The 23,151-nt window shown below is 37.5% G+C and overlaps 1 protein-coding gene across 31 annotated transcripts in view; it reads left to right on the plus strand.

The window, feature by feature from the left end:
- DNM3 (dynamin 3) overlaps positions 1–23,151 on the plus strand; it is a 567,669-nt gene that overhangs the window by 443,207 nt on the left and 101,311 nt on the right. For 28 of the 31 annotated variants that reach the window (XR_011438995.1, XR_011438997.1, XR_011438996.1 and 25 more), the window contains one exon: positions 12,142–12,253. Coding sequence is in view for 26 of the 31 variants with exons in the window: in XM_070267682.1 (XP_070123783.1) it covers positions 12,142–12,253 (112 nt within the window). In the remaining 5 variants the exon portion in view is untranslated. Of the gene's footprint in view, positions 1–12,141; positions 12,254–12,886; positions 19,956–19,993; positions 20,006–23,151 lie in introns of those variants that run through there. The other 3 variants (XM_023640551.2, XM_023640558.2, XM_070267689.1) reach the window with 3 other exon arrangements.

Consider the following 23,151-nt stretch of genomic DNA (forward strand, 5'->3'; position numbering starts at 1 on the left):
ATACTGTGTAATTATAGTTTTGAGTTACTATTTGACACAGTTTTTGGGGAAAGTTTTCCTTTATTTTATGTTTTTTGTAGTCCTTTTCTGTTTAACTTTTATTATAATTTCTAGTTTTATTGCACTGCTTTTTTATCAGAGATATGTGAAATCAAAACTTTTCTGCTGTGTAAGGTATAAAAATAATTCATAGTCCTAGCTTATTAAATTTATATTATTGAAATCACAGATTTTATTCTTAATTTAGGGTAATATAACATCTTTGTATCATTGATTTATTGTCAGTAGTCTTTGAAAAAATTTGGATGCCGAGAAAAGATGAAAAGACTAGTTAGTCAACCAACAAATATTATTGAGTACCTACTATATAACGTAAATGCAGGAAATGCCTTGATGAACATTCAAAGCTCCATCAGCTAACTTAGAGTGCAGTTGGAGGAGCATGAGCAAGGGAAAAAGAGATTGGAGTGATAGATCAGTCATGGCAAGGTGTTTGGATTTTTTCCTACTCACAGTGGGAAGTCATTGGAGGTCTTTAAATAGGATGGTGATACAATATGTGATCACTGTGGCTTCTGTGTGGAGAGTGGAGCAAGAAAGGTGTCAAAGAGGTGTTAGGAAGCTGTAACAATCATCCAGATGAGAAAAGAGGTGGCTTACATATGAGAGTCTATATTTCAGTGTAGAGATCTGGAGTTACCTGCATTTAAATGATATTTAAGGCCCCTGGATAGGGAAGATCACCTTGGAGAAAGTGTAGACAGAAGAAACTAGACCACTGAAGGAGCTTGGGGCACTCCAGAATTTAAAGGTCTAACAAAAGAAGTTAAAGGTCTAACAAAGGAGGAAGAGACAGCAAAAGAGATTAAGAAATACGGAAATCAGGGCAGTGTGATCTCACAGAAGTCTTGCAAAGACAATGTTTGAAGACAGAGAGAGGTCAACAATGGCAAATGCTGCAGTGAAGCCAAGCGATATGAAGACAGACAGATGAGCATTGGCTGTGGCAAGTTGTAGATCACGTGACCTCGAATAAGGCCTGTATCTTCAGAGTAGCAGGATCACAGCCCTCACTGGGGTAGATTTAGGAAAGAACAGGATAGGAGAGAAAGGAGAAAATGATTCGAGATGCCTCAAGGAATTTTGCTGTAAAAGCAAATAGAAATGGGGCAAGTAAAAGCAAATAGAAATAGGAGCTGGAGGAGAAGGGTTGAGAAAAAGTGTGTATGTGTGTGGGGGTGGGGGGGATGTTTTAAGATGGTTGCTTTTAAAGCCTACTGGTAAGCCATATGACTGATCCAACAGTAGAAAGGAAGAAATTATTGAAGCAGAAGAGAAAGGAACGTTTATAGGAAGTTCATGAGGACATTAGAAGAGGTGGGACCCAGTGTATAAGTTGAGGCTTTGGGTTTCCATTGTACAAGAGGAAGGCAGAGTCAGTAGTTGCAAATGCAGGTAGTCTGGTGGAGTTTAGTGGAAAGAAGATAGATCATTCTCGTCTGGTTGTAAATGTTCTTCCTATGAAGTATGAAACAAAATTATCAGCTACCAAATAAGTGGCAAAGTGTGTATTAGAGATTTGAGGAAAGAAAAGGGATGAAGTAATCATCTAGTAGAGTGAGAAAGCATATCGACTACAGAATCATAGTATGGATGTCTGGGAAAGTTAGGTGCCCATTTGATATTTGAAGTTGTAAATTTGAAGTGAGTACAGTGAGCACAATTATATAGTTTTTTTCTTGCGTTATTTAGCAGTTTGAATGCAGGAGCTGAGTGAGAAAATAATTTGGTTGTAGTTTGTCAGGTAAGTAAAATGATGAAGGGAAAGACAGGAATGGGAGTTGAAGATTTGCAAGGTAGTAGTTATGGTGTCAAACAGAAGGAAGGTGATGATGAGTGGGAACATGGTAGGATCAGTGAGTCAGTAAAAGTCCACAGTTGGAAGTTGTTTTCCAGATTTTCAAAAAGGAGAATAAAATAGAAATTTTGATTGATGAGTTTATCATCAATGCCCTGCTATATAAGTTTATAATGTTAAATTGATATTTATAATTATTTAGAAAGGAAATCAGTGGTCAATAGGAACTTGCTTTGAATCTTGAAAAACAAGTTGAACCAAACTAACTCCAGTTTTTTTGTTTGTTTGTTTTTGCTGAGGAAAATTTACCCTGAGCTAACGTCTGTGCCAATCCTCCTCTATTTTGTTTATGTGTGGGTTGCTGCCACAGCATTGCTGATGAGAGGTGTAGGTCTGCACCTGGGATTCGAACCCACAAACCCAGGCCGCTGAAGCAGAGCATGCCAAACTTAACCACTACGCTATGGGGCTGGCCCCTCCAATTTTTTAATGGAATTGAGTAGATATACTTAGACCTTGATATTGCCCTTTGGAATATACATGAGGGAAAGTAGAAAGATATGGCCTGATAGTATATAGATGACAGATTTATGATTAAGTTTTAAGTCTTACTGTTGATACCCAATGAGTACCAGTTAATAGAACATGTAGGTCTGGTATGGGATTGTTTGAGGTCTGTTTTAGGTCTGTAATATGATTACCAATGACCCTGACAATGACATAGGAATATGTCATTATGAATACGCAGATAATGCGAAACAGGAAGAATTGTGAAAATATTATTTCTCAGAATCAGGATTCAGAACATCTGAGCAAACTGGAAATGGGCCGAAGGTAACCAGATGAAATGTAATAATGCTAAATGTAAATTTTACTCTTATGCTTAACAAAATCTATATGCATTCAGCATAGGAGAAGTCTGGTTTTATAGGAGGTCAAGTGCAAAGAACCTAAAGGCAGTGAGAATAATGCATAATAATAACTTTTGTATTTTGTGTATGTTACTTGTATATTTACCTGTTGCTGGGCATTGTATTAAGCAAGCTCTTCACACCGATAAACTTATTTTATTCCCATAGTAAGCCTGAGGTAGATTTTGTTATTATCCCCATTTTATAGATGAATAAACTGAAATTCAGAGAGGTTGCCTTAACCAGTGTCATACAAGATAATAAACGGCATAGCCTGGATTTCAACAGGTGTTCATGGTCTTTACTATATACGCTACTACATTTTACTTAATTCACATCAGTGAAAGTTTACTGTCCAGAAAGCAGGCAAAAATTCCACCAAACTTCTTCCTTGCATCTGGATAATATTGCATCTGGAGATTTGTGGTCATCTGCTGGCATCTCATTTTCAGAAAATTCTTTTAAAATAGAGAAAATTCATGGGAGGGCAAGAAGGATGCTGTGTTATCTAGAAACCTCTTCATATGAGAAACATTTGAAAAAATTGGCAGAAGGGTTGGCTTGGGGCCTAGAAGACTTGGGGGAACACATATTATCTGGTCTCAGATGTTTGAAGAACTGTCATAGGTAAGGAAATTAAACTCCACATCATTTTTAACACCCAAAGACATGTAAGTGAAAGTTATACATAGAACCAAAACGTGGACTCATCATATGGTCATGGTTCTCTTCAGTGTAACACTTTTAAGAGCCTTTTTACCTGTGGGATAAAATTTCTCATGCTCATTTTTAACATTGAGGTGACTTTTATTTTTTCAAACTGTAAAACACATAATTCAGCTTGATTTCATAGTGAAATCATTCAGAAGCTCATATCTGCATGACTGCAGCTGAAATAGACTAAACAAAAAAATGCAGTCAGTACAAATTGCTGTGGGTTATCTATATAGCTACAGTGTGTGGTGAGAACCTGGAAGCTGCATCCACAGAATTTATGAGCCTTCCAGTAAATCAGCTCAGTTCAGTGTTTTAGACCTGTATCCAACTCTCTTTGGATGTCTAGACACAGCCTAAGATGAGGCTTCAAAAATGGGTAAAAATGAAGGAGCCAAAGCCACCAGAAGCCTTTGACCCTGTTCTAATGTTTCAACCAGATAATTATTTTCCCTCTCAAGAATTTGGCTATCCTTAGAGGGAAAAAAAAATCAAGATTTTCCATGTGAAGAGCCCCTGAAAGAAAATACGCTGGAGAAAGGTCAATGAGAATGGGCCAAAGCTGAATTCTTCAGATCTGCTTAGAGAATGTGGAAAGTCTGCACCCTCTCTACTTTTTGTGCTTTCCAGCTGGCCAAGAATTCCCATGGCGTCTGTCCAGCTTTGCCTTCCCCTTACCTTTACATCTTAAAGGAATTCACACTGTGCAGTGGAAATGCCTCAAATGGAAACCTAAGTGGTAGCTAAAAGCTGTGGTAGAGAGGTAATTAGATAATTAAAAACTGATGCATTTTGATTCTGTCAAAATACTCCCTTATCCTTTCTGCTCTGTAGCTAAGATATGACCTTTCAAATTTTCCAACAATAAACTTTCATAGTTGGGGAATATATTTCCTTTAAATATGTCCCGCTTTTAATTAAAATTACTCATTCTGCTTGTGATTTGTCTCTTCAAACTTTTATTTATTTTTCTTCAAACTTTTATATCTTAGGTTTTCTATAGAAATTTAAGGACCCAGTCAAAAGTGAAAAAGGTGGTTTCAAAAATAAGTACAGTCTAAGTTCATTCCATAGTTCTTTTGTTCATTCATTCAACAAATATTTGTTTTATGCAGGCCATACGCCAAGGACTGTGGTAGTCCCAGGTTGTACCATTTATTAGCTATGTGATCTTGAGAAAGTCGCATAATCTCTCTGAATCTCAGCTTCCTCAACTGTTAAACAGCTCTGCTACCAACTTTGCAGGGTTGCTATGAAGATTAAGTAAGATGATTTCTCTTTTAAGATGGTGGAAAGTTAAAAGTTTCTCTTTTACTCTTCTCTATCCATTGCTGTATCCAAAAAATCGTACACAACAGAGATGCAAAGTCTCAAAGCACTGGAAAGTAGCAATGTCGGTCAACTATTTGCAAGAATCATGGAGTGAACCGGATCACAATTCTATGAGTGGCCAGTGCATGCCTTACCCTGATGAAGAAAAATGGGGCCAAACAGGAAGACAACAAAAAGAAACTTCTACACTTCTTCATTGAATCAACATGGGAAATGTGGATACTGTGCCAAATAGAAATCCAGATAGCCAACTCTCCTGTGAGGCCAATTCAAAAAATGAATCCTAGTAAGAACTTACAAAGAGGAAAGTCCAGGTGGAAAATGCCCGACGATAAATGTTTATTCAAGTTAAATATATAGACTTCTATCTAAATAACTACTCAATTGTAATAAAATTGATTATAAAAGTAAAAAAAAACAGATTCAAAGTGATGTGAGAACAGTAATTTAGAAGTAATATTCTAGGTCAGTATTTCTAGATAGCTTAGCAGATGTCATGAGATGAAGTGGCAGAAAGTAAAAGCTTCTAAATTCTTTAAAAGTCAGGAGTTTTACTTTATTCCTGATTTCATTTATACAAAAATGAATTCAGGGGCCGGCTTTGTGGCTGATTGGTTAAGTTCACGTGCTCCGCTTTGGCAGCCCAGAGTTTCGCCAGTTCGGATCCTGGGTGCGGACATGGCACCACTCGTCAGGCCATGCTGAGGTGGGGTCCCACATAGCACGACCAGAGGCACTCACAACTAGAATATACAACTATGAACTGGGGGTTTTGGGGAGAAAGAGCAGGAAAAAAAATAAAGATTGGCAACAGTTGTTAGCTCAGGTGCCAGTCTTAAAAAAAAATAAATGAATTCAAGAATGATTTGGAAAACTTAGGTGATCATTTATCTATAGAACTGAAAATTGCTAAAAAAAACATAAAAGCAAGAAAGCAGTTCGTTTCTTGACCTACACAAAGGAAACAGTAAAGAGCAAAAGAGAAAAAAAAGCACACATATAAAAGTGACAAAACTAAAACCAAGCATACAGCTGTGGCAAGGAATAAACATGCTTAAAACTTTTCTAATCATAAGCAGTGATTTTCAGATTAGGATGAAAAATAAAACCCAATTATTCTGTTGGCATTTATAACAGATATGTGTTTTTAAAAGGTAAAACAAATGGATAAAAGTAAAAAAGTAAAGGAAGAGAGAACGTATATGTCAAGCAAATGCAAATAAAAAGTGAGAAATCCTCACAATAATATACAAAAAATATATAATGAAATCAGAACAAAGAACATCATTTCTGTAAATATAAAAAAATGCTCAACCTTCTTAGCAAAAATATTGAAGCTTTGATGGAGGATCACTTTCAAATTATAAAATTTGCAAAGATATTTTAAAGATGATAGTCAATATTTTTATGATTGTAGTAATATTCATTATTCAATATATAGTTATTGAATACCTACTAGCAGTAGTCGCTTTGTAAGACCCTGGAGGATAGTGTAATCAAATAAATACATCCAAATATGTCTTTTCATTTTTTAAGATCTTGTTTCATGCTATTCAGTAAGATTTTATAACTTTCTTAATTTTCAGAAATTTCTTCCTGTTATTTTATAGGCTTTCTCCTAATGTGAATGGAACATATTCCCATTTCTAAGTTATTGGTAGTGTTAAGAATAGGCATAGATTTATGTGTATTTGTCTTGCAGTCAATGTTAGCCTTTTAAACAAAGTATCTCATTAATTCTAGTAGTGTTTTGTAAAAGCCACTTGGATTTTTCAATTCTCCTGAGTTAGTTTTGGTTATTTATATTTTTTAGGATATTATTAGTTTCTTCTTAGGTTCTTAGGTTTGCCATAGGATTGCATGTAATATTTGATTTTAATATTGTTCAGTCTACTCTATATCTGTGCTTATGTATCCTATCCTATTTTATTTGTCATCTGGTATACTTTTGTTTTCTCTCTTAATTAGGATTATAAGTGTATCATCTATTGCTGAGTGGAAAATACTTGTGGATATCTTTAGCCTTTATGTTATTTTTATATTTCCTATTTCATTAATTTTGGCTTTAATCTATGTTAATTCTCTCTTATTTTTTTAAATCATCATTTTATAATGTCTGTGGATGAATATTGACTTTTTTTTTCTCTAAGTGGTGACCATATTTAAGGCCATAAGTTTTCCTGCAAGCTTTGCTGTGCTCCATTGGTTGGATATAAAGTGGGGTCTTTTTTTTTATTGCTTTCTAAATAATTTATAATTTTGGTTTGGTTTCTTCTGTAATACAAGGATTATCTAGGAATATATTTCTTAAGTTTTTCTTTTTTAGCTTCTTTTTTTTTAGAAATTCTTTTTTTTTTCTTTTTTGGTTTGTAATCAAAGAGTGTGATCTTTACAATCTCTCCTTTTTAGTTTCTTAAGGTTGGTATATGTGTGTGTGTGTAGGTCCAAGTATATGACTGATTTTTGTAAATGTTTTGTGGATAATGAAAAAAATCTTTATCTTCCATTAAGGGATAAAGGATTCTCTTAAATTCACTTCATTGATTATACTATTTATTTCTTTTATGTGCTCACTTACTTTTTGTCCACTATATCTGTCCAATTTGAGAAGAGTCATATTAAAATTTTTGTATATTTATATTTTAATTAATTATATGCATATAATTATATCGAGTTCATCTTGCATTTTCAGTAGCATTTGCTTCGTTTACTTATCTACTATGTTACTTGGTGCAAATAGATACTTGGAAGATTTTCCAATCTTCATAAATTGTACTTTAAATCATTATATAATATTTCTATTTATTTTATTTAGTGCTTTTAACTGGTTTATCCTGTTCAATACTTTGAAATTCCATCTTGTCTATTACCAGTATTGCCTTTCATGCATTTTTATTTCTTTGTTTTGTGTTTGATATCTCTGCCTGTTCCTCTATTTTTGTAAATAATATTTAACCAGGTTTTTTTTTTAGCCTAAGTTAACTGACTAGCTGAAAGGATTCAGTCGATTTTCACTAATTTCAGAACTAATATACCTGATTTTATTCCTGTCATATTATCAAAATTTATTAGTTTTATTTTATTTTTTTAATAAGTTTTGAGATGTAATTCACATACCTCTTAGTAAAATGTATTGATTTGTAGTATATTCATAATGTAGAATATTTTCATCACTACAAAACCCCACACCCTCCCCTTCTCCCTTCCCTCCAGCCCTGGAAACACTAATCTACTTTGTGTCTCTATGGATTTGCCTTTTTTTTTTTTTTCGCTTGAGGAAGATTCTCCCTGAGCTAACATCTCTGTCAGTCTTCCTCTATTTTGTATGTGGGTTGCTGCCACAGCATGGCTGAGGAGTCATGTAGGTCCGTACCCGGGATCCAAATCCACAGACCCAGGCTGCCAAAGCAGAGTACACCGAACTTAATCACTAGGCCATGGGGCCAACCCCCTATATTGTTGTTTCTTCTTTTTTTATTTTTTCTTCTTTTCTTGTTTTTTTGTTGATTTGATCAAGAGTCTAATTTCCTTTTTCTTTTTTAATTTGGGAGTTTTACAGTACTTTTTATTTCATTAATATTTACGTTCATCATCAGTACACAGCCCTCTTATTCCATGAGGCTATTATCAAATATTCATTCCACAAACACTGTCTTCTCCTACGTCTCCCCTCACCCCCTTCTCCCAACGATATGAGACCTCTGGGATCCCTTCGCTTCCCCACTCTCCACCCTGACACCCATCAGAGGAGATCTTGGGAGCACTTTTATCTCCTCCCAGTCTCCCCCAGCTTTTAGACTATTCAGATTTCTGTTGCAGTCTCTTCTACTTGAGTCTTTATTTAGCCCAGGTATTGCACATTCTTAGATGGTCTGTCATTGATTTTGCTTTGACTCTGTGGATATTGGAAGTTTGGGTGCTCACCACTGTTTCCTCTCCTCTTAGTCTTTCCTCACCTGAACACTCCCTGCGGGTTAATTTGGTGGTGTTGTAGCTCTACCCTGCCTTAAGGTCTCCCTCGGACTGTGACATGGTGATGTCCTGGCTGGGTGTGGGGCTCTGAGTCTGCAGTCCTCTAGGCGTCCGTGAATGTTATTTCATTGCCTCATGCCTTTTGAATATCCTGCCTAGTGCCAGTCTAACCCTTTTTCCTCTGTAAGCAACTTGCTGCTTCTTTGCGGAAGACTTTAAAATGCTTTCTTTATCTCGGAGCTCAAGGATTGTATTAGCATATGCCTAAGTGGTATCTCGTCTCATCAATTCCACCTGAAACTGCACTTTCAAAGTACAGATTTGGATCTTCCTAAAATTCAAGATGTTAATTTTTTTAAAAAGTAGTTTCTCTTTTATAATTATTTTTGTCCTCTTGTCTTCCTTTTCTTTTAACTCCTGTTATTTACAGGTTGGATTCTTGGAGTCTTTCCTCCACACTCTTATAACTTTTCTCTTTTTATATTTTTCTACTTCTACTAGATCTTGAAATCTACTAATCCTAGTCTCAACTTTGATCAGCCTTCCTTAAGGAAGGAAACTTATCTACTCAATATTGTAACTTACAAATCTTTTTTCGTTCCAGGAAGTCTCTCTTAGTGCTGTACTTGTACCTCTTCAAATATTTATTATTCTTCTCCTTCCCCTAAGAGTTCTCCTTTGTTGATGGGCTGTTCTGATTGCTTTCTTCATTCTTTCTCTGACTGTTAAACCTCCTTAGGTGTCCTTTTATTTTTCTTTGTTCATTGCCACACAGGTGCACCTGCTGAGTACTTTAAGTGGACTCATCCCATGGACGTGGGAAAGTACAGACATCTCAGTCATCACAGGCCCGTAGTAGGCATGTTGCCAGTTACCTATGGAGGCACCAGAAGGGAGCCTTTCTTCTGCATTAGTATAAAGAAAACTCAGACACTCCACTCTTCCTGAGGGCCAGAGGATCAGGCACACTCAAGGGTCCTGTGATCACTGAGGGACAGCTCCACCAAGGGGCTGCTACATGCTGGTCCTTGCCTTAGAGTTCTCCTGCTGTGGTCCCAATGCTCTTGTTCAGCCCAGAGTAAGAAAGTGCCACAACAGCTATCTAGCTCACATCCTCTACCTGAGTACCAGTCCTAATGTCTGCTTGACTTAAGAAAAGAGGATGTATTTGACCTGAGTTGGAAGTAGAGAGGAAGCAGAACACAATTAGGCCATCATCTTCCCAGAATTCCCTGGGGATATAATGATGAACATAAGAATGATACATTCCCTGTCCTCATGGAGCTTATGGGCTAGTTGGGAAGTCAGATAGTATCAAAATAAATAAATAATTAACTAAGAAAGAAAGAGAGATTAAAAAAAGAAGAAGAAACCCACATATAATTCTGAAATCACAACTTTGATTAGCGCTATGAAGGAAAGGTAAATGGAAATATCAAGAATGTATGAAATGGGAGCTGACCTGGTAGGGGTGTCAGGGAAGTGATGTCTGAGGAAGCGATGATGGAGCTGAGATCCCAAGAAAGAGTAGGAGCTAATTGTGTAATGAGGGAAGGAAAGAGAGCGACAGGCAGAGAGAGCAGCATATTCACAGACCTTGGGAGTCAGCACGGCACATGTGAGGAACTAAAAGAAGGCCTCTGTGGCTGGGGAAGAGCAGAGTGTGAGAGAAGCTGGAGAGGAAGGTAACGATGGGTCAAACCATGCAGGGCTCGGTAGGCCATCATAGGGAGTGTGGTCTTCTCTCTAAAGCAGGTAGCCGTGGGAGTGTTTTATACCAGAGGTAAAAATATCTGATTCATATTTTCAGCAGATCATGAGAATTCAAGGAGAGCAAATTTAAAGGAGCCATGTGATGCTAGGAGACCAGGGAGAAGGTTATCATTGTAATCTAAGGGAAAGGTGATAGTAAGATGGTGGTCAATATACAGGAAGTACACTTTTAGATGGTAAAATGGAAGACGGGTATGAGAGTGGAAGGTGTCAAAGATACCCCCAAAGTATCTGGATTACACTGCTGCTGCATGAAATAGAAACACTGTAAGAGGACCAATTCAGTCATTCATGTCAAGGTCTCTTTGAGATACTCAAGTGGAGAAGACAATATGCTGTACGAATCTGGGGCAGGTCTGGATAGGAGATAGAAATATGTGAGCCATCTGGGTTTAGGTGGACATTGAGTCTGTTAGGCATGAATGAGAATACCTTGGGAGAGCATTAGAAGAGAAAAAGATTGTTAATCTCGTATACTTCTCATGTCTCTCTAAATTGTATTACCTTTTCTGGAAAAGTGATTGGGAATGTGTATCAGTGTCTGAAAAAGTGATTATAATTTCCTATAACTATTTATAGGAATCTATCCTTAGAAAATAGTAGCAATAAATGTGACAAAGGCTTATGGATAAAGATATTCACTTAAGCATCATTTATGAATGCAAAAAAAAAGGAATGACAATTATCTAATATTAGAAGGAGATTAACTATCATGTATTTATATTAATGAATATTATGCCATTATAAATTGGATGTTTATAAAGATGTACTGTAAGTAGATGACCGTGATATAATAATAAGTGAAAAAGAAAGACATAAAATTGATAGAGAGATAGTAAAACGGAGATAGAGGAGGAGAGAGAGAGACAATCTCAGCTGTGTGAAAAATGCATAGAACAAAAGAGTATAAGCAAGTAATCTGTAAACAGTGGAAAATGGATGATTGTTACCATTTTTATACTTTTATCTAGTTTCCAAAGTTTTCAAAATGTGTATGAGTTGCATCTTATGTATTATTTTATTATTAGGAAAAGAAATATAAAATTATAATATCCCAGTTATAAATATGCGCTTTATAGGCATTTCACTCTGTTAAAGAATGGTTAATGTTCTTTCCTTTTCACAATATTGATGAGCATTTCTGTTTTGAATCTATCATAGTATTTGAGGTTTGTAAGATTACTGGCATGCGTTTTAAAGTTTTATGAGCCATTTAGAATAGTTTCAGAAAATTGATCTAATTACTAGACAATAGCAAATCCATCCCCCTCAGACCAACTCCCCTTCAGTTGGCACCCAGTGTGTCCTATTGAGAGTATTTGCATTTCCTTCACGTTTGAATGCTCAGGAGTACAGAGGACTCTGAATTCTTTAATGTGAGAGGCTTTTTGAAGTTATATAATGCACGAACATAGGAATTTGCTAATTATTTTAAATACAGTGAATTGTTTTTGTTTTTCTCCAATGACTGTCAGAAAACTATCCATTTGGACTGTCTCTTGTATCATCATTGTCTGCAGCGCTATAAAACTGTTTTGAATTTGGCTCAAAACTAAAAGCATGATTTTTTTTTAACTCCAGGAATGTTTACAAAGACTATCGCTTCCTCGAGCTGGCATGTGATTCACAGGAGGATGTAGACAGCTGGAAGGCATCTCTACTAAGAGCTGGGGTTTATCCTGATAAATCTTTAGTAAGTTGGATATATGTCTTACTTAAAAATTACTAACCATGTTTAAGAAAACATAATTCTACATATTATATGCTGACGAAACTAGTTCTCTTTTGACTTAATTAATTTGGCACAGTTTTAACTGCTACTTTGCTTATATTTCTTTTTCTCTGTTAGGTTTCTATTTTAAGAAGTTTATGTATATATTTGTTAAAGAAAATACCCTACTCTGCCATAAAACATAATATATGTGATCTCAGACCAAGAGAGAGTTTCTTTGTTTTAGTTTAAAATTTTGTTTTCTTTTATATGCTATTCCACAGTTGTTATAGTATTAATACCAGCAGTTTATAACATTCTTCATATAGTCATAGTATATATATCATCAATTATAACACTGATATTTCATATTCTTAAAAATATACTTATTTTTATAAAAATCTACCTCCTTTCATTATGTCTGTATTACCTGTACCCATAATTATATCTGTAAACTCTGCTTAATGTTATCATGAGTGTGAAAGAACAAAAAAAATATTGCTATTCCCACTTATCTTTATTAATATCCTTCAAGTGTCTTGGAGACACTTCTCTCATTCAAGTTAATAAACAGATCTTCTATTTGTGTTCTTTGGAAAATGTAATATTACACAGGCTAGTCTGGAGTTAAACTTCAGAGGTCCTACCCACCATATGCACACGCTCCGTGAAACAGCCTCTGCAGACGATGCTTCTCACGCTTCCCTGCTGCTTCCTCCGAGACACTGGACTATCAAGGACTCCCCAGAACTAAAGACCTGAGACTGAGCCATGGGGAGCTAGTCCAGCTTGATCCTGTGGTGCTTGCTTGGCTCCAGATCAGTATATAGGGCTGATCATGCACAAGTTCGGTTCTTTGCAGGCACCAAAAAGGGATAGAGTCTTTTCAAGAGGAAGTCTGAGATATGGGTGCAATGTGGGACAATTGATGCGTCCCTGGGGGAATTTCAGACCTGACTGCATCCCTGAGGTTACCTCGGAATTTAACAGAGTTCCAGGGGTAAAGGATTGAAGATTTGTGCCAAAATCTTCTCCTTATTGCTGTTATTTTAGCTCATGCGTAGACCTCTTAACCCCATCCCAACCTGCATTTGTCTGGTTAGCACCTAAAACAATGAACCCCCCACAACATGCCCTGTGCCCTCCAAGTGAGGTGAAACCAGACCCTTTCCTGGTGATCCCCAGGAACAGAGGTATCTGTATACGATTTCCATAATTGTTGCCCAGTTCTTACCAATTGTGTGCATACATATTTGCATAGATATATACCGCTCTAAAGACCACACATAAAAAACTAGAATACTGCTTCTACTTTTGTTGTTAATTCTTAGCATTACTTATTACTCTTCCCTATCCGTTGATGGTAGTGTGCTTAATTTCACAAACATTCTATCTTAAAAATGCACATATACTTCGTTTTTCATTCATTCATTTCATAAAAGCCTGTTGAACGCACGCTTTTTTCCAGGCAGTATTCTAGGCACTAGCAGCAGAGGGGTGAACGAGGTCCCACCCCCAAGAAACAGCTGTTAAACAAGTGAACTAATCAATGTCAAATTGTATAGCCTGATTTAAGGGAGTGATACATTCTATAAAATAAAATAACAAAGTAAGTTAAAGGGGCAGACAGTGAGAGTGAGGGGCAGGCGAGCCTTGTTTTAGTAAAGGTGGCTAGGGGAGGCCCCTTTGGAGAGCTGACATTTGAGTGGGCTCCTGAAGTAAGGGAGGGAGTACATGATATGAAGTCTGAAGAAGAATATTGGTGGCAGAGGACTGGCAAGTGCAAAGCCAGCTCAGTATCTTACAGGAACGAGAAAGTCAGTGCGTCTGGAACACAGTGAGGGAGGACAAAGGTGGTTGCTGGTTTCCAAGAGGGTGGTCAGAGGCAGAGTGTGTAGGCCTTGAAGGAAGTGGTGAGCATTTGGGTGTTATTCTGAGTGAGATGGGAAGCCATTAGAGGGCTTCCAGCCAGGTAATGACATGATAAGATTTACATTTTTCAAAGATCGTTAGGGCTGGGTTTACGGGAAGCAGTTGAACGTGTGGGTCTAAGCACAGGCTTTTGTGTCAAACTACCTGGATTGAAATTCCAGACGCTCACGTCCAAGCTGTGGGATCTTGGGCAGGCTGCCTAGGCTTTTTATGTTTCAAGATTCCCGTTTCTAAAGTGAAGATGACAAAAGGCCTCTAGACATAGTGGGTTCGACAGGATTAAGTGAGATAATGCAGGGAAAGCACTGAATAGGGTGGGCACAAGGAAGCACTCTTTATTTATAATAATAGTGATGATGATGATAATCATAGTAATAATTTTCATCACAGACTACTTTCTTTAACAAATAGAGGAGAGCTAAAACACTGTGGGTATTATAATATAGCCCAATGAGATTAGAAATACTTTATGCTATTTTCTGTCTTTCAAATATGCTTGGTTATATAAAGTATCAACGTGTGTGTGTGTGTATCTTCCTTACATGCGACTGTCATGTTTGTGAAAATGTTTTCTTAGGTCATGATTTTGTCCGTTAAACTTATTTTAAATGCACTAGACAAGTTTGCTATTTAAAGAAATTATGTAATGTGTCTCTTGTGAGGGAAAAACGGTCTTAGAAAAGCAAAATTACCCAACCTTCAGTGAGCTGTTTTTATAAATCTGGATTTTCATGTATCCATAGTCCTACACAAAGAAGATACTCAATGAAATATTTGCTATTTTTTATCAGAATGCTCAATTTTAAGCAAATCTAGAGTTCTCCCACCCAATCTGTTTTGATCTTTTCACATCGTTTTGTTTATAAACACACATTTGGTGCAGTCACTTGGAAGATCGAGACAAAGAGGTTTTTCACTACATACCAAAGACGTGACAGGAAATTAAACTTGGCAGTGTGCCCGGATCGTTGCTTTTTCTCAGTTTTTATCGTAAACAATATTTGCATTTCTTATGCACAATGGCTGGACTTTCAGATGTTTAAATGGCAGCTAACTAGTGAAAGCACTCTGAGTAGAAGCTTGTCTAAACGTTCCATTTTGTGAACACGCTTAGATTCGGGGAAGGGGTACTTTTAGGCACGGTTATGCCTAACGTAGGAAGATTTGCTGAAGAAGTCAGATTAACTTAATAACAGATGTCTCTCCCTCAGTAAATTTTTAGGCCTCTGGTGTGTCATTTTGTTTTTTTATCAGTAAACCGTTGAGTCAACAGCAAATCAGTCGATTGCTACCCTAACAGTGAAATATTTCTGTGTCATACGTGGACGTGAGTCTAGACTCAGTAAGTTTTGCTTTCTACGCAAGATACCTCTATTTTGACTGGAAAAAATTCTCCATAGATCATTTTTTAAAAATGTATAAATGCTTCATTTAGATAAACAGCCATCACCCAAATTTGAATGAAATGGTGTTCTGGACAGTTTTTTTCCAACTAAGGTTGCACTTTTTTATAGCATGCTTTTGCCCATTGTACTTTTTCCTATCACGTCCACACTATGGAATGTTTTTATGTCACTCATCATAATGTTCTGCTACCCTGTTTCATCCGTCTCTTAGGTCATTTCTTGGAGTTTTCTACACATTTCTTTTTCTCTCTTTCTTTCCCTTCCATCCTCTTCCCCCACTTCCTTCCTTCCCTTCAGCTGTCACTGTTATGGTGGACTCAAGAGACTCGAAGACAAAAAAGATACAATTCTTACTTTATAGAAATTCAAAGTCTAGTGGAGCAGAGAGATGCAAATTACAATGTGATAAAAACTGTAGTGGCTATCTGTATAAAATGGAACAGTCCAACTATATTTCCATCTTCATTTTCTAGTTATCTTCTATTTTCTAATTACCTTCAGTGCCTTAATCTCTCTGGATCCAAAGCAAAATGTAGACATCTTATCTGAGCAGTGTAGTGTGTGGCCCTCAAAAGGAAAGGAGGAGTCCTGGGTTCAGTTTCCCACTATGCCACTGACTTACTCCAGGAACTTAGGCATAACCTCTCTGAGTCACAAATGTAGCACTCTACCAGTCACCTGATCTTTATGAGCAGCCACAATATTTTAAAATATATTTAAATTGAATTTGGATTTAGCACAATTTTATTTCTTTTATTTCTCTTTCTTGGCCATTAGATTGAAATTATAACCACTATAAAATTAATATTGTTAAGTAAGGGTATAGGATTTTACACAGTTTCAAAGTAATAATGTTTCTGATGGAATTAATTAATAGCTTTTTTTACTGATGAGACTGAGATAAAAAGTTTCTGTGGGCAGCCGGCCTGGTGGCGTAGTGGTTAAGTTCCAGCTCTCCGCTTTGGTGGCTGGGAGTTCTCAGGTTCAGATTCCAGGTGCAGACCTGTGCCACTCGTCAAGCCACACTGTGGCAGCATCCCACATACAAAATAGAGAAAGAGAGGCACAGATTTTAGCTCAGGGCCAATCTTCCTCAAGCAAAAAGAGGAAGATTGGCAACAGATGTTAGCTCAGGGCCATTCTTCCTCACCAAAGAAAACCCAAAAACGTTTATATGTGTGTATATTGTGTGTGTGGGTGTATCAGTAGTAACAGGCTATAATTAAAGAACTTTTAAAATATTATTTTACTGACACACATACATAAATTTTTCCTATAAGGGTGAATACAGATAAATATGAATTTGATTAAATATCTGAAGAACATGATATAACAAATGACTGATTTTCTGGCACAGTTTTGTCAGCATACAATATGATTCAAATTATATATAAACATTAAGGAATTCCAAATTCTTTGGAACGTTTTGCGTGCAGTGAAATGAGATAGACTTTAAGTCAAATCCACTCATGTTTGGATCTCTCCTCTTCCATTTATTAGCTCTGTGGCTCAGGCAACTTATTTAACTCTCCAGTCGTCTATTCTTTTTTAAATCCAAAATAATAATACCTTCCTCTGAGTGATTTTATAGGATACAATGAAGGCTATTACACACTACATCTAGCTCAGTGCCTGCAACTGGGTGAAAGTGTCCAATGCCATGTAACCTTTATTATTATTATTGAAAATCATTAATGTGTCCATGAAGCTGTAATTCCCAATTTAGTAGTTCCCCTTTCTTTGGAAACTCTCAGTGGGATTGGGGCATGTGAGGGAGAATTTCCCCAACTGTTGGCTGAGGAAGGCAAGTTGCTTAGGGGAGCCTTGGGCTTATGCTGCCCTGTGGGCAGTCCAGCCTTACAGGCTCCACCGCTCAGCCGGGAGTGAGTCAGAGGGCTGTCAGGCAGCATGAGGATTCATAAGCCTGCCTTCAGATGCTGGCCTGCTGGCCATCTGAAAGAAGCAGCCTGCAGACCCGTGCATGCCTTGTAAGTAAATCTGAAGCAAATTCAGTTTTGCATGTTTGTAAGTCATACACCTCAGAGCTTTCTACGAGGTTTCTGTTAGCTGTATGGATAACGCTCCTCCCATATAGTGTATGCTTTCTTAAGAGATGAAAAATGACCGTAGAAAGTGAAACACCCTGGAACTTCACTATACCTCTGCATTAAGGTTTCTTTCAATCATAATTAATGATTTTAGGACTGCTTTGGAGGCTGAAGAAATTCCTTTTGGATAGACTCTAAAACTAAACTTTTCTCTGTGGCAAATGCCCTTTAGAGGAGAGGGTCTCTCTATCATTCTAGGGGGAGAATAGGAATGGCCACAGACCTCCATAAATATTTATTAATATGGCAGTGACCACTCATAGGCATTTATTCAGCCATCTGATAACACAAGACTGAAAATGCCCATGCTTGGCCAGCTACACGTCACTTTGTTCTTAGCTTATTCAGCAGTGCTTTGCACAGAACTCAGAGCAGCTACATGACCAGTTCTGAAGCATTTAGCTTTCCTTCAGTGGAGGTACTTTCAGGGATCTACACATAAATTGCTGCCACACCGAACAGTGGAGGGAATTATAAAGCATTTACAGTCTACCGTTCATGACTGTTACACCTCTCTCAGAATAGACAACTGGGAAATGACTGAAGGAAACAAGAAATGGCAAAGCCACACCACGTCCTCCTCTTGTATGTTCCTTGGATTTAAGGATTGAGGCCCCCTACTCTGTGACATCATTATTGCCACTACAAATAGAACCATCTGCCGTCGATCTGGGAAGCCAGTCATCCCCTAATGTGCAAAAATACTTGGTTGAACTCCTGAAACTTATTTGCTAGATCAAAAGCTGCGCTGCTGTGGAATGCAATAAACTCCATCTGTTTGAGGTCTTTTCAGCAATATTGCACTTCTTCGGAGAACCGGGGTCCCGTTATTCTATAAAGTACTATTTTACTCCTGATAAAATTCCCTGTGGGGATCTTTATTGCCTTATTGAACAGTCAGCATATTCTTTACAAAAGACTCTTTTTTTTCCCCCTTCACTCATTCTTGTACCATTATTTGTATCTCACATAAGCCCGTGATGTTAACGGTTATATCACGGCAACGCACAATGCCAAGAAGTTTCTCTACACTATGTTATCAGTGTCTTTAAATTTATGTTTATTAAATATGATGGTCGTGATGGTCCTTGGATTAGACATTTCCCCAGAGTCACCAATTGGCACTGTTTTCAAGAAAATACACTTCTGCAATCGTTGCCTTACCGCTCTCCAGAAAATTTCTGTGTATTGTTTCCCCCTCTACATCCTCTCTTAAACTAAATGCCGGATCTCCAGCCCGGCCTGTTTCTCCACTCCGTGCTAGCTCTCCTCCACAGACACACACGCTTTACTAAAGGCTCCCTTCCACTCCACATCTCAGCGAGAAATTCCTGCTGGGCCCCTTGTGAGAAGCATTCAGATCTGGTCCCTGCCCACATCCCATCGTGTCTTCCTTACAGGATCTGACCTTGCGAGGACTCAGGCTGCCCTGGGAGTAATGAATCACCATTTTATTTTTTTAAGCCATATGTGAGTTAAATTGTTTGATATAAATCATACTCTTGCAGCTCCAGTTTGAAACAGGAGAGCCATTTGCCTGCCGCCTGTCGCTGGCTGCTCTCTGTGTCTCTATCCAGAGTGTCCCTTTAGAAATGACTACATTTCTGTGACTAGCCTTTCCAGACCCATTTTCTTGAATGTGGACCAGTGTTTGTTTTGGCCACATCCCCACTATACAGTTTTCACTTCCCATGCCAACCCGAGACAAAATTCATTATTTATGAAATAAAAGAACGGTACAGATGGAGGTCATAACTTGGTCTGCTTACCCTGTCTCCCCAGAACCACCCACTCCTTTCCTCTGCTCTCTTTTCCTTTTTTTTCCACCTTCTTTGAAACCAAGGATGCAGTGTTTGTTTAAAAATGCATTGGCTGGTGAAATTTTCCACTGCTTGGCATGTTGGAGGAGGGGCCGTCAAGAAAGGGCAAGCCAACATACTAAATACTTTGCCTTTCATGCTAACAGTTCACTTATTACCAATTCAAACCAATCCTTTTTGGCCGGGTTCCCATACTCCAAGCATTCTGAGTAGTAAGAAGGGGGAAATCTCTGTCGTAATTTTCTGCTGTCATAAATGTATAATTTCATTTAATATAAGTGGATTCTTTGACTTGTCCGTGAGCTGTGAGTGCTGTATGTGTGTGTATGGGATGTCAGTTAATAGCTAAATTATTTGTTTTGATTTTGCTCCAGCACGAAAAACCTCATAATTTTAAAATAAATTTATGTTTAACATATTTCTTTTTTGTTTTTTTCCTTGCGGCTACATGCACAGGGGAACAACAAAGTAAGTTCTTTGACCTACTGCAGCTCCTCTTTCTCTCCAGCCCCCGCGGCCCTCCTGCATGTGTCTTGGCAAGTGTGTTTCTGTGCAAGTTGAAATGACTGTCGTCTGTGACAGTGCACAAATGATATAGGGTGTGCAAATGTCAGAAAAACATGCCTTTGGACTACCATAATGGCTGTTCTGTTTTGACCTTTTGGAAGGGAAATATTATGTTCTTCAGCATTGGTTATTGGGCAGTTCAGAGAGGTTGATATTATAAGGAAACAGATTGACACTGAGAGCAAAGATTTTGAAGATTTAACATTGGGGGCTCTTCTGCAGAAACAGTGTGACTGTTCTGATGAATCTGATGAAACTCAGTGCAGCTGAAGTTTTTGACCAAAAATCAAAGCTCTTATGTTAATGTGCAGTTATAAAAACCCCAAACTGGAGTCTTAAATAGCAGGATGGCTGGCTTTGTTGGTAAAACTGAACTAGATCAGTGCTCTGGCTTTGAAGGTGCCTTAAAATGGATGGAGGAGGGTGGGGTCAACATTTGACTTGGCTTCTGTGCCCTTGATGTATTCCAGCTGGATGGAAGCAGGAGGGTGTGGGGAATGAGGGGGAGACTGAAATGTGTATGATAGATTTGTGAAGCTAGGCAACACACACAAATGGTGGAAATTAATGTTGTTGTGTAATAGATAAATACGCCATTTAGTAGTTTGTAAGATTGCTAACTTGTTTAAATTTTAATTCAACTTTTTCAAAAGATTAGAATTACCTCTCATTTATATTTGTTATATAATAATAACATAGTTGGGGAAGATAGTCTTAAGCTTAGCGGGATGATTTGTTTTTCATTTTTTTTCTGTGGAGAATTATTAGTTCTTCATCCTACCAGGTGGCCCACTTAAAATGGGCCTCATTGAATACAATAACAATTGAAAAGAATCGGTTATATAAGGGCTCGCCTGTATATTTAGACCAGCTGGAATTCATCAAAATTGCTATTCATAAGCCATACATATAGAATGTAAAACAAATGTGGGAAATCTTACCGTTTAATTCGATGGAATGTGCTATTATGGAATAAGTTGACATAGATGGTTGGTATTGAAAATGTGTCACTCTATAAATTTATATCTTGATATAACTGCTCATGACCCAAGTAATAATATTTAGTAAAGTTAAAAATAATACAAGTAAAGGCATTTGTGAAGGAGCAAAGGGGTGAATTCAGCCCACTAATAGTTCACTTTTTTAAAATAGCAGGTAACTTATGAAATTGATTAAAGATTTCTTACGCAAAGTAAAGGATAATATTTCTAACTAGTACTACCACTATCGGAAAAAAATATTTGGACAAAATACAAAAACCCATATTTTAGTTCTTATACTTTACAGTGTGTTTCAATTCTGGAGTAGTAAGTGTGTCTGATCCTGGTCTACTTACATTACACTGAGTCCCTGTCTACAGTTTCCTGTTCTGCATCTTCTGTTTGTTTGTTAAGGAGCCTGAGCTAATAGCAAGCCTGTGCATGCTGAAGATGAGGGAAGCAGCTGCTGATATTTTGGGGAGGTGCTAACCCTTAGGCCACTTGAGAAGCATTTATAATTTGCCTCTTTCGCGAGTGATTCACTGATGACTTAGAAGGCATTTGTAAAATTCCCAGAAGAAAACACTTCTCCGCAGCAGGAGTCATCCGTTTTTTTGTGTCTTGCGTAGTCAAGTTCTTCTGGGTAATAAAATGTTCAGTTTAATAGAGTTGACTGATTTTCAAATATTTATAACACAATGAGAAATAAAACTCAAAAATTCCGAGCTGCTTCTCATTAAGGATACCTCTAGGATGATGCAGAGGGCCCTCCAAATCTCCAGGCACCTGGAGCCACCGTCGCACCCTGAACAGTTGGTACACGTCGAGGGGGGAGCTTCAGGTGTTGGTTAGACTTAGAGTGTTGGTTGGAGTGTCAAAGATGTGAGCACTTACTTTGATTTTTAATTGAAGAGTAGCTGCTTGGGAGGTGCTGATATTTATTGCCTGTATGCCTTCATTTTTAATTGTTTATGTTATGAAAAAGTGATAGTTTGTGAAAAAGTATAATACTGGTACTTTTAAAACATGATTATTATACTGACCAAGGACTCTGGCACGAAAGAGCCTCATCAAATAACAAACAGCACATCTGCATGCTATTTTCCTTTAGCTTAGAATTTCAGTATAAATGGAAAACACTGGAGTACAAGCTGTGCTGTCTCCAGAGTATAGATCTGGAGTCTTCAAAGGGAGAATATGAGATTCTTTTTTCCCTCTCATGCTGGAATGCTTGCTCTGAGTTGTCCCCAAGGCAACATACCTGACTTGTTGACTGCCATATACGTGAGCCAGCTGTAAAAGGTGACTCATTTTAGACTCACAATGGCTGTTTATTTAGTGAGTGGCATTTTATTATTTATGATACTAACCAGACTCTAAAGAGAATGAAGCCTGCTCAATTAACGTTTCTCTAGATGAGCAGAATGAATGGATTCATCTTCCCACGTACATTAAGTGTGGTGCACACACACACACGTGTATTCTGAGGTATATGAAACACCCCTACTATTCATTTTCTCAGTGACAGCTGAATCGAACTGCTTCATCCATCTTTAGGTTATGCTTAGAGTTTGGAAGCTAATCCTCTAAACTCCAAGGAAACAAACTTCTACAAGAGACGCACATTTAGATTCACATTACGAATGAATGATGAAACAAAACACCAGTGTTCATGTTCCTCTTTGAACAATTATACGTATTTTGTTATTTCTCCTCAAAAAGCAAATTTTCTGTTTTAGAAGAGATTGTAGTTGCTCAGGAAGAATTTTCCTTTCAGACCCATTACTTCTTTTTCCCCTTGAATGATTTTCTGCTGGCATAGTGGTACCCTAAACTGCTTAGGGTGGAATCTGTCTCGTCCTGAGAGGGGTTTCCCTGGCCCACAAAGTCCAGGTCAGTGTCTTCATGAGTAGGAACCTTGGACTTCCTGAGTAGTTTTGAGAATGGGAACAAGTATGTACAATACCAGGGAGGTTTGTCTTTCTTTTTTTAATTTGTTTGTTGATCACAAATGTAAATCACAATGTCATTTTCAGAACTGAGGCCTTCAAGTAAAAAGTAATCTCC

This window comes from Equus caballus, chromosome 5, assembly GCF_041296265.1.
Source record: "Equus caballus isolate H_3958 breed thoroughbred chromosome 5, TB-T2T, whole genome shotgun sequence".
Classification (NCBI taxonomy): Eukaryota; Metazoa; Chordata; class Mammalia; order Perissodactyla; family Equidae; genus Equus; species Equus caballus.